At 40.0% G+C, this 12,518-nt stretch overlaps 1 protein-coding gene across 1 annotated transcript; it reads right to left on the bottom strand.

Annotated features, from left to right (window-relative positions):
• Window positions 1-7,283: 7,283 nt before the first annotated feature.
• LOC147614819 (G-type lectin S-receptor-like serine/threonine-protein kinase SD2-5) lies at window positions 7,284-10,721 on the bottom strand. The gene has a single exon (XM_086780166.1). The coding sequence runs from the start codon at window positions 10,691-10,693 to the stop codon at window positions 7,943-7,945; it is 2,751 nt and encodes a 916-aa protein (XP_086636292.1). The 5' UTR covers window positions 10,694-10,721; the 3' UTR covers window positions 7,284-7,942.
• Between the last annotated feature and the right edge of the window lie 1,797 nt (window positions 10,722-12,518).

Here is a 12,518-nt window from a genome sequence, read left to right as displayed (position 1 = left end):
GAAGAGTGTCGTGCTCTCTAAAAGCACACTTTGTATATTTTTGGGGGCTATGGCCTATTTTTGGTTGAAAGCTAATAAAAATACTCTTGTGTGGGGGAAGGCCAGGCACAAGGGGGGGGGAAGATTGCACCCAGCATGTTTGTCTTGGAGCTAAGTATTATGTTTGCTATGCTTTTGTTCAATTTATTTGATTTTGTTGAAACCTGCAAAGCATGTGTTTTCATGGTTGAATTTATGTGTTGAATTTCTCAAGTGTTCCACAAGCTATCCTAGAGAACGATTCTGTTTTCAGTGATATCAGAGCTTGGACTAGGAGATTTGTGGAAAGGTGGGAAAGGTCTTCATCAACACAACTCTCAAGAAAGTTGCAGGATTTTGACCGGTGGGGCAAAAGAAGGGTTTGTGGTCTTTAACCAAAAATTCAAATTCTCAAACTAGCGCTACTTCTCAAACCCACTTACCTCTTTCCAAAACCATTCTTCTTCATCAAAAAGTGGTTTTGCTCAAAGCTTCATGAATTTCAAATCCAACCATATAGATGGATTCCCCATAGGCAAAAACCTCATATGATTTGCTCAGTTTTTGCAAAGGTTTAAGGTAGAAGCAACCTATAATGGACGGACTGCATGATGTGTGAGTTTTAAGCCATGAAAAATAAGTAAAATCAAGCAAATTTGAGGTGCCGATTTGCAGCCTCACGAGCGAAAAAACGTGAGAAGAAGACCACAAAAATCAATTAAGCTACTAATTACTTAATCTCAATTAAGCCAAATCCTCAACTTAACCCAATTCTACATTTCCCAAGCCCAATGCATGTCACATCAACTTTTGGAGCTTTCACACTACCTATTTTCCTATTTCAAGAGAAATTCCAAAGAATTACAATTTTCAGATTTTTGGGTGCAGAAAATTGATTTTTCAGGACTCAAAGAGGCTTAAAAAGGTCAAATAAATGCCAGAAAATTTTAAAATAATTTCTGAAAATTTTTAAAAATTCTCAAAAATTATTACAGAGGTTTGGCCAAGTTTTCAGAATTGTTTGAGTAGTGTTCAAGGTGCAGAAAATTATTTCTTCAGCATTTCGACTAGCCCAAATCTCCTAAATCACTCAAAATTGCTCGGGACGTGCAAAACGAAGGGAATTTGACCCAACATTTGCTTTATTTACATACATCAAATAATATCAATTTTACTTATTTACATTGTTTGCATGAGCACTATGGCAAATTTTCCTATTTTACTTTCAATTCAAGAGCAACTCCAATCTCTACAACAACAAATTGTAGAAGAGAGAGAGATGCGAATTGAATTGGAGCGACAGCTCATGAGTCGAAGGTGTAAGCGTGACTCTTTGCCATCTTATGATGACGAAGATGACATCACCCAAAGATCTGTCAATGCTACACTTCAAGCACAAAATTCACGGAAAGATTCTAAAATCAGTCGTAAAGCTTTTTCATTTCAGAATTATGATGGCAAGAAAGATGCTCGAGTCCTTTTGGCATGGCTTAGTCAATTGGATGACTACTTTTCGGGGGAGAAATTTTCCGAGAAGGACAAGATCAAATGTGCGGCTAATCACATGGTGGATAGCGCAGCTTTATGATGGTGGAGCGTCATCAAGCAAGGACGTGACAAACCGGATTCATGGAAAAGGTTTCAAAGGCTAGTGAAAAAGCATTTCTTACCTTCACAATTTAAATTTAAAGCTAGGCATCAATGGGATACATTGCATCAACTTGAAAAAGAAAGCATGTTTCAGTATGTGGAGAAGTTTTGGAATACATTACTACAGGTATAGGTTGTGGAGAAAGTCAATGAGGAGGACCAAAAGAGGAAATTCATTTCGGGCCTTAAGTCTACAATTAGGGCCGATGTGAATATGTTTAGACCTCATTCACTTTCTATAGCTATATCTTTGGCAACAAATTCCGAACGCAAAAATGGTTTTCCTAGAGAGGCCAAGTCATTTGAGAGTAACCACTCTAAACCTTTTTCTAAACCTTTTCATGCTTCAAGAAATTTTTATAGGCCAGGGTTTGACAAAGGCAAGGAGATGGTCAAAGGCGAATCAAATTCAAAGAAAGTCAATGGTGGCAAGCCCAAAGGTCCTCCAATCAAATGTTTTCGATGTCATAAAGAAGGACATATAGCACCAAATTGCCCAGAACATGCAAAGAATCCGACACTTGCGGCACGAGTCAATATGCTTGAAGGGGACGACAATGAAGATGAATCGCTCAAGCAAGAGGGTAACTCTGACCCCGACTATTCAGAAGTAGAAGGTAAGCCTCAAGCTCATTCGCTACTCAAAATAAAAGGAAAAATTAATGAGCATGAAGTTATTGTTTTGCATGACGATGGTAGCACTCATGACTTTATTTCTGAAAAGGCAATTAGAGCTTTAAACATCCAACCTTCACTTACACATTATAGAGTTAAAGCTGCATTTACTGGAACCAAGTATAATTGCATGCAAGAGGTGAAAGGTTTAACTTTAAGCATCAATTCCTTAACAGAAAAAAAGGGATTTCTTAGTTGCTCTTTTACAAGGCGTAGATGTAATATTAGGTATGCCTTGGAGACATATGTACAACCCTATTATAGACTATGATACACATAGCATTTGTGTAAGGAAGGACAATGAAAATATTTTCCTCCAATGTCTAGTTAAAGGAGAGACGAGTCCTTTATTGAGTCATACTCAAGCAAAGCGAGCTCTTAGGAAAAGGGAGAAGACTTATATGGTTTGGGTTAACCAGCTTAGCCTTGAGTTTAACACATCCAAAAGTCCAAAACTTGATCCTTATATCTCCAAATTCAGGGATTGTTTTATGGAAGATTTACCTCCAGGATTACCTAAGTCTAGGCCTGAAGACCATAGTATTGACTTATTACCAGGCAACTCTCCACCTTGTAAAGCTCCATATAGAGTCAACAATTTAGAGCAAAAAGAAATCCAAAAACAAATCGAGGATTTGTTAGAAAGAGGCCTTATTAGACCTAGTAGTTCACCCTTTGGAGCTCCAGTCCTTCTTGTGTTAAGAAGAAGAATGGAACTTTCCGAATGTGTGTTGACTACCGAGCATTGAACAAAATCACTGTCAAGAACAAATACCCTATCCCTAGGGTAGATGACTTACTTGATAAGCTTAGAGGTTCAAAGGTCTTTAGCAAGATTGACTTAAAGTCTGGTTATCTCATCAAGTACGCATGACTGAGTCAGACATATTCAAGACTGCATTTAGAACCCAGACTGGCCATTATGAGTTTTTGGTTATGCCATTTGGTTTGACCAATGCTCCAGCTACATTCAGTCGTATGATGAATCGCATTTTCCTAAAGTTTCAAAGCTTTGTTGTGGTGTTCTTTGATGATATTCTTGTTTTCAATGAGAATCGTCGAGAGCATGAGCAACACTTGGAGCAAGTGTTTAACCTTTTGAGAGAAAATGAATTGTATGTCAATCCTGAAAAGAGTTCTTTCTTTCAAAAAGAGATTGAATACTTAGGCCATATAGTGTCAGCTAAAGGAATCTGTGTGGATTCTAAGAAGATTGAGTGTATAGCCTCTTGGCCTACACCTCGAGACATTCATGACCTTACATCTTTTCTAGGTCTATGTAGTTACTATAGGAAGTTTGTCAAGAATTTCGCTTATATTGCACATCCTTTGACGGAACTTCTCAAGAAAACTACATTTTTCCATTGGACTGAAAGTCAAGATAAATCTTTTCTAGTACTCAAGGATGCATTAACTCATGCACCAGTTCTTACACTACCTGACTTTCAAAGACCATTCTTTGTGGTAGTAACTGATGCTAGTGGCAAAGGTTTTGGTGCTGTGCTTATGCAAGACAACCATCCTATTGCCTATGAAAGTCGAAAGCTAAAACCAGCTGAAACAAATTATAGTACATATGATAAGGAATTAGCAACAGTTGTGCATGCCTTGAAGATTTGGAAGCATTACCTAATGGGTTCAGAATTTCTTATCAAGACTGATCAACAAAGCATTAGGCATTTGCTTTCACAACCCCTTATTTCAGATAGGCACATCAAATGGGCATCTTTCATACAAAGTTTCCAACCCATGATTCAATACCAACCTAGAAAGGAAAATGTTGTTGCCGTTAAGTAGAAGACCACATATCAACAACATTTCTGCTATTGAAAGTGAACCATTTGTACTTATGAAGTAGATCCAGATTTTTCTGTGATATGGATCAAATTGCGTGAAAACAATTGGACACCTCAAGGCAATTATTCTCATAATGATGGCTATCTTTTCTTTGAGAAAAGATTATGTGTTACTTAACCCTATAGACAACTTGTCTTGGAAGAGATGCACCAACCACCATTCATGGGACATAGAGGAGTTTTCGCAACACTTCAAGTAGTTTCTCAAGAATTCTTTTGGCCTCATTTGAAAAATGATGTAGCAAAATTTGTAGCTAAGTGTAACATTTTTAAAAGCTACAAAGGCAAAGCTTTGGGATTGCTTATGCCTTTACCCATTCCAGACCGACCATGGGAACAAGTGTCTATGGACTTCATTACAGGCTTTCCTACTACTTCCAGTCATCATGACATGATTTGGACAATAGTGGACAGGTTTAGTAAGCAAGCCTATTTCATTCCATGTAAAAAGACACTGACTTCTCAGCAGCAAGCTGCGACCATATTCGTCAAGCAAATCTTTGTTCATCATGGTCTACCCAAAGTGATAGTTTCTGATAGAGATTCCAAATTTTGTAGTCACTTTTGGATTGCTCTTTTCTCAAACTTAGGCACTAAGTTAGATTTTTCTACGGCTTTTCATCATCCTGAATCAAAGGGACAGACTGAAGTCACGAATAGCACTATCTTAGATATGCTTAGAGCCTATGTTTTCCAGCAACCTAGTTCATGGGATAAGTACATACATCTACTTCAATTTGCTTATAATAATACTCCTCATTCTGCTACTGGTCGAGCACCATTTGAGATTATCTATGGTAGAGCTTTGCCTATTCCGGCTACTAGACTCTCCCATAAGATTGAAGCTGCTGACCAATATACTCGAGACTTTGATCGCATTTTATCTGAAGTGTGTGATTGTATTGCAAGAGCTCAAGAGAAGTATACATTTCAAGCAAATAGGAAGCGTAAAGATTTTTCATTCCAAGAAGGTGATTATGTACTTTTGAGAATTGAGAAGAGACGATTAAAGAGTGTGGAAAAATTCCCTGCAGTTAAACTTGCACCTAGATACTATGGACCATTTAAAATTATTGAAAAGATTACCGATGTGGCCTATAGACTAGAGTTACCATCTAATTGGAATATCCACAACTCTTTCCATATTCATCTCTTGAAACCCTTTCGAGGAACACTTCCTTCACACCCAATTTATGAGGAACCACCTCTTGTTGAAGGAGAGGAAGAAGTCTTAGTTCCTGATGCTATTATTGATCAAGAGACGACAACAAGAACTGGGAACCAATACATCAAATATCTTTTGACATTCAAAAACCATCCTCAAGAAGATGCAAAATGGATGCCCGAGAAATTTTTTCGAGCTTATCCTGAGATCCTTCGTTCTTTTCAAACCCAACAAACCTGCAATTGAGGGCAATTGCAAACTCAAGCAAGAGGGATGTCATGAAAATATATTTTAAGTCCTCTTTAAGAATATTATTTTTCCCTCTTGAGTAATTTAGGGATGCCTAGGTTACTCTTGCGTCATGCCGGCTAGGTTAATATCGTGGGTGATACCACTATAAATATTAATACGTGCGGTATATGACATATGCTTGGGGCCGTCTATGATTATTTCAGTTAGGTTTGTATGGCAGGGTGATTCCTGGGGTACTTACGCCTGGTAGCTCATGAGTTGGTGATGGTTTGTGCCTGTTTAATATTTGTGGGATTAATTTAATTATTAATTGGGCTTATATTTTCAGGTGATGAAGATTATGAGGATTGATGAATAATGTCGAGGAGAATGTTTTTTAGAGAGAATGCATGTGAGAGAGACACGCATACATGCATCTATGTGAGTCATACATATATGCATCTATATGAGAGAGTCACACATAGACACATGCACACACATATACATACACTGTATGCATACACATGCGCACGAATACACGTGCACACAGACATGTGCACACATGCAAATATGCATACACACATGCACATATGCACACACACACACACACACACACGTGCATAGTCGCTCACTCACACATGCTTGCACACACATACACACGCATAGATGGATACACACATGTAATTGCACACTTGCATACGCCATACATTTGTAAGTAAAAACTTCATGCCGTAGCAAAGCGCGGGTCACCTGTCTTTTTCATAAAGCTTAACTTAACACATCATATTGTAGTGAATGCAAACAATTTAAATGACTCCAAGAGCTCATCATTGTTGACACACTATACAGCAACTCTCCATGGAATACATTAAACTCCACATTTTAAACCATCATTGTCATTTCTTTATGTGATTGAATATATTGAACTCCACATTGTAAAACACCACTGCTTTTTCTTTATGTCACTACACCATGAATATAAATGAATTCATTGACCCCCACATTGTAAACCATGATTGTTTTTTTTAACACTTTGCACACGATCAACTTAAAACATTTTTACATCATGAAAAATATAAGGTGAAAATTGCAAAAAGAGGTCTTGCATATTTTTAAAATTTTTGTAGAATGGATTTTCACTAAAGGAAAAAAGAGAGGCAAATACGTCGTTGAATTTTGGTAAAGAATAGTATATCTATGAGAAAGTAAATGATTTTCCAACCTTGGATGCTATCGTACATTCAATGTAGGGAGTCGACCTATCCAATGGCCAAACCTAATTAGTTGTAAGCTTGGTCGAAGGGTGCCAAACTAGCCCTCTCATTATTGTGTGGCAAATCTTGTTTTCACTAAGCAAACTAATTCAAATGTTATTTTTGAATGGTGTAAATTGGTGCACTTTTATGACCTAATGTGGCCACATTACCCAAATGAACTCCATACCATTTCATGTTGTTTTATCTTTTATCATTTTTTGAGCTCATGCCTGGATAAAATTAAGCATGCCATCTATATTGAGCCATGAATTCCATACTAAATATACACCCCCCAAAAAAAACTGAATTCCAAACCCTTGCTGACCTCAAGGCCTTCACTACCAGTTTTATGTTACAAAGTCCGATAGATCCATTGCATCATTCACATAGTCATTCTTGCTATGGGAAAAAAATATACAATATGTGAGGCACATGCATTAGGAGATGTGATGTAAAACAATATATGTGATGTAAATTTCACAAGGATTACAATTGGGCAATGGAAATGCTCATACTTTACCATGTTTTCATTTTTTCAAAGACTTACTATGAGACTTAGGCCCTGGAGGACCTCCAATTCAACAGGATTTAGTCAAGAGCAAGTGTGCTCCAAAGGGGTGATTTGTAAAGCTTGACCTAAAACTCTCAGCTAGTATAAGAAGACCAAACAAGAAAAACACACCTTTTTTTGTTATTGTGGAGCGCCCTAATGGAGGAAGACCTGATATCAAAGTGTGGGCTAAAGGAGATGAGTTGGTTGGTGAATCTTCAAAAGGGGCTCCTATCTTTACCCTCTTGCACTCTGGCATGCAACTGGGTATCAGTGGAGATGGGACCAATCATCCTTGAGAGCAGAAGATGAGACACAGACGTTAAGGGTGCCCTTAAAAATCTGTAAGGCAGGAGTATGATGTTTCTATAAAAGCAGTTACAGTATTATATATAAATGTTTCCAAACAAACACACACACACACATACATATACATATATATACACAAATATGATAGTATTATATATAATTGTTTTAAAATATACATATATATACAAAAATATGTGATGTGAAATTTAGATAGTCTGAGGCTACCTGCTTGTTAATTATTGTGACTTGTCGAGGACGTGTGGGAACCCTGTAGGTACTGGCAGATGCTGGATTTGACACGAGACTGGGAGTAGGCTACGGTGGAGAAGGGGGCGTCCTCTAGTGGGATGCTTGATCCCTCCAGCCATTGCATCACTGTTCCAGCTGAAGGCCTCAAGCTGGGTTTCTCCTGGATGCACCACAATGCCACGTCTATCACCCTGCCAGCTTCTTTAGCGCAGAAGGCCCCCTGTAGCCGCTTGTCCACCAACTCCAGCTTCCTCCCCTCCTCACACTTCTTGGCGGCCCAGCTCGCAAAATGCCATTGTTCCTCGTCTTCTTCCACCACTGGTTGAATACTCCCTTGAGGTTGGTCTTCACTACTAGCAACATTTGCCGCCATCAGCAATGCCAAGTCTATGTTTTTCCGCCCGCCCACCATCTCTAGCAACACCATGCCCAAGCTATAGATGTCACATTTCTTGCTAACAGGTGCCACGCACCAAAACATCTCTGGAGCTATGTAGCCAGGAGTTCCCCTTAGGACAGTCACCACGTGAGATGCATCCCTAGCCATGAGCTTGGCCAAGCCAAAATCGGCTAACTTGGGCTCGAAGTCCTCATCTAGGAGGATGTTCTGGGGTTTGATGTCGAGGTGCAGGATGGTCTGTGAGCAACCTTCATGTAGGTAGGCCAGGCCCTTGGCTATGCCTAGCGCCACTTTGAAGCGGCTGGCCCAATCGAGAAATTGCTCAGCCTCGAAGAGCCAGCGATCAAGAGAGCCCCTATCTATGTACTCGTAGACCAGCATCTGATGGGATGTCTCCCAACAGAAGCCCAGAAGCTGCACAATGTTGAAGTGGCTGGTTCTACCCATGGTGGCCACCTCTGTCAAAAATCCCTTGGACATGTCGCCTCGGAGGATGATGTCGAGCTTCTTCACTGCTATTTGCTTGCCATTGAGAAGAGCACCAGCATACACTGAACCCATCCCGCCTGCACCCAACAATTTGTTGAACCCGTGCGTTGCCTTGTGCAATTCTTTGAAAGAAAACCTAGTGGGTAATGTACTGGGCAAATTGAGCGTCTCATCCCCACCAAGGCTACTGCTGTTGAGCTTGATGCCCGCACCTCTTCTAATGAATCTCCTGCAGCCATACAAAGCCAGAGCTGCTACACAGGCAACTGAAATGGCAGAGGCGGAAGCTAGGAGCACAATTACAGTCCGGCTCAGACGATGTGAATGGGAGTCAGAAATCAGATGTGCAACCTTCAAAAAAGCCGTGTAGGACAGGTTGTCACTCCTTCCAGTGACATTGAGAAGGCTCAGCCGATGATCTGTAATAGGGAAGCAAAAGGTATGGTTGTGGTTGAAGATTACACCGCTGCAATTGCAAGCAGACAAGCACATGTGCTTACAGCGCTCCACTGAGATGGCGGTGTTGTTGAAGATCTCACCAGAAAACTGAAAGATAGTGGCGGTGTTGTTGATTTGGAGGAGGTCCGCGCTGCCGCATTGATCTGGGGTCAAGGGGACGGAGGCTTTACAGCCTTGGGACGCATCATGCTCATCTATTAGTGTGAATCCAGCTGGGCATGTACAGTACCGGTCAGCCAGATCCGGCGTTGAGACCGAGTCGGGGGAGCACATGCCCAAGGCTCCACACACCATCGGGACGTCGCAGCCACCCCAGGTCGTCTGTGGAGTCGCCATTGGTACTGGATCTGATGTATATGGATTGTAAGAGCAAGTAGTAAGGCTATCAAGTGTGCCGATGGGCTCTGAAAGCGAAGCTTGGACAGCATAGAAGCGAAGTCGGCCATCGTCCTCCAGGCGCATCAGATCCGCCGACGAAGGCAAAACACAGTACACTAAGAGAGATTGTTCATCTCGAAACAATGAGAAAATGCCGAAAGTATCAAGGACTGCATGCGCAGATTTTGCAATGTGGCCGGAAAGCTGCTGGATACTCTTGTCAGAAGTGTTGTTGGGCGAAGGGATTAACCAGAATGAGGAGTTAGCTGCCCCTGCAAGACCTATAAGGAGAGAGAAGACAAGGCCCCGTGTTTCCATGGCTAAAGAGTAGAGGGAATTGTTGCTGGTGAGACTCATGCCCAAACTCAAGTTCTGCGAGAGCACCAAGGTGTCGGTGGGATGTTGGAAGCTCTGCCAGAGGGTGCGGTTAGCGGAGTCGAGGATTACTAGATTGCCGGAATCCTGCAGCTCCATGGCGGCCATATTGTCAGCGCCCACGCTCCACACGAGGGTGCCGTCTGCATCTCGCAGCTCCAGCTGCGCCTTGGCCTTGCCTACGGCGAGTGATGCCTCGACGGACGCAAGAGAGTGCCCTGGATTGGCTCTCCACACCGGCGCCATAACCATGTACCCTCTAATGAAGACCGCAGTGACTGCTGCGTCGTTTCTTCCCTTGATAGATACAGAGGCATATTCGACCGTACCGCCTGTGGGAGGCGCCCCTAGACAGACACAAAGGTAGATATCAGAGACGTTGTGATCGACGTTCTGATTGGTGCCGTTAAAAAACGATTGCGAGGCCAGGAATGGAAAAGAATAGCCATTGCTGGCGGTTGGGAAGCCTACACTACTATGGAAAATGGAAGCCACGGACAGGTGAAAGCCTGTAGCTAGTGCTATTCGCTGGGCCAAACAAGTAGTTATGGTGAGATGCAAAGTCAGAAGAAGAAGAAGAAGAAGAGTGGCAAGAAATGAAAGGAAGGGCGCTTGGGGATGAAATGAGGCCATTGCTGCTCAGCTTTGAAAAGCTGCGACTTTAGCCATTTATTTCCAAGTAAAGGATGAGCGAGGAGCGAAAATTTAGCTGTCGCCAAGATCCATAATACAAGCACTACCACAAAATCAATGATTTTTTTTTCTTTGAACGGTTTGTGGGATAAGGGGGTCCCATGGGTACTAAGCCCACTTCTAATGCCAAACTTTTTACAAAAAATGATTTTTTTTCAATGATTTTTTTTTCTTTGAACGGTTGGATTGACTTAACGAAAAGCTTGACTTAACGAAAAGCTTGGATTGACTTAACGAAAAGCTCGACTCCCCAGTCCCCACAAAGTCCTCCCCAACACTAAGAACAAAAATGTTGGATTGAGTGAACCAAAAGCTTGACTCCCGAGTCTCCACAAAGTCCTCTAAAGCTTGACTCCCGAGTCTCCACAAAGTCCTCTAAAGCCTGCTTTGTGGGATAAGGGGGGTCCCATGGGTACTAAGCCCACTTCTAACGCCAAACTTTTTACAAAAAATGATTTTTTTTTTCAATGATTTTTTTTTCTTTGAACGGTTGGATTGACTTAACGAAAAGCTTGACTTAACGAAAAGCTTGGATTGACTTAACGAAAAGCTCGACTCCCCAGTCCCCACAAAGTCCTCCCCAACACTAAGAAAAAAAATGTTGGATTGAGTGAACCAAAAGCTTGACTCCCGAGTCTCCACAAAGTCCTCTAAAGCTTGACTCCCGAGTCTCCCGAGATCTTTCACATAAAGGAGAAAGGATGTTTTTTTAATTTTTATACATATTTTTTACACATGCCTAAATGAATTGGGGCTCATAATTAGTTGTCTTCACCATCAAGTCATTTGCTCATTGAATGAGTATATATATATATATATATATATATATATATATATATATATATATATATATATATATATATATACCTATGTATATGTATATGTATATGTATGTGTGTATAGGAGAGTTTCATATTTTGAACTTTTTAAAAGGAACGGTTCTTTTCACAAGACTACATGCATTGGGGCTCACAATTAGTTGTCACCATCAATCATTGAATGAGTTTCTTATATATATAAACACACACACACATATATTAAAGAGTTTCTCATTTGCTCATTTGTTTTCCCTAGCACACACACACAAAAAAAAATATTATATTATGTGCACGTGTATGGAAGAGAAAACACACACACATACATATATATTAATTTATTTATAGGTATGTATATACGTATATATAAATAAATCTATATGTATGCCAACATAAACACATGCATGTGCATGCACACAACGCAACACACACACACACACACATACACAGATTTTCACTGTATTTGTCTTAATAATCATTATTGTATAGTGGTTTTTTACACATTGATTTGTTATATAGAAATAATGTACTATATATACTAATATTTTACTATATACATTACTATGCAATAATTTATTGATTACTGATTATTATATAGCAATATTTTACTATATAGCTTGCTATTTAGAAAAAGTTACCTAAATCAATTACTATGCAGTGAATACTTTCATGACTTTTATTATATAGAAACTTTTTAGTACATAGTTTTTACTATATAGTGATTTATTGCTAGTTTATTTCCTACATGGCAAGTGTTTTCCTAGAATGAAGAATTGGAAAGTGTTCCACTTTTTCCAGATCCATAATTTTACTAAATACGTTCATTTTTTCTAGTGAACTATCTAGCAAAATGTTTTTTTTTACTATATAGGAATGTATAGAACATCGAACTAGTAAAGTTTGTGGGCCTTCCTAGAGAAACACAAAGGTAGAAATCAAAGATGCTCTGA

Source organism: Cibotium barometz, chromosome 41 (assembly GCF_041138505.1).
Source record: "Cibotium barometz isolate CiBa-2024 chromosome 41, ASM4113850v1, whole genome shotgun sequence".
NCBI classification, from domain to species: domain Eukaryota; kingdom Viridiplantae; phylum Streptophyta; class Polypodiopsida; order Cyatheales; family Cibotiaceae; genus Cibotium; species Cibotium barometz.
This window is presented reverse-complemented; position numbering and strand designations above follow the sequence as displayed.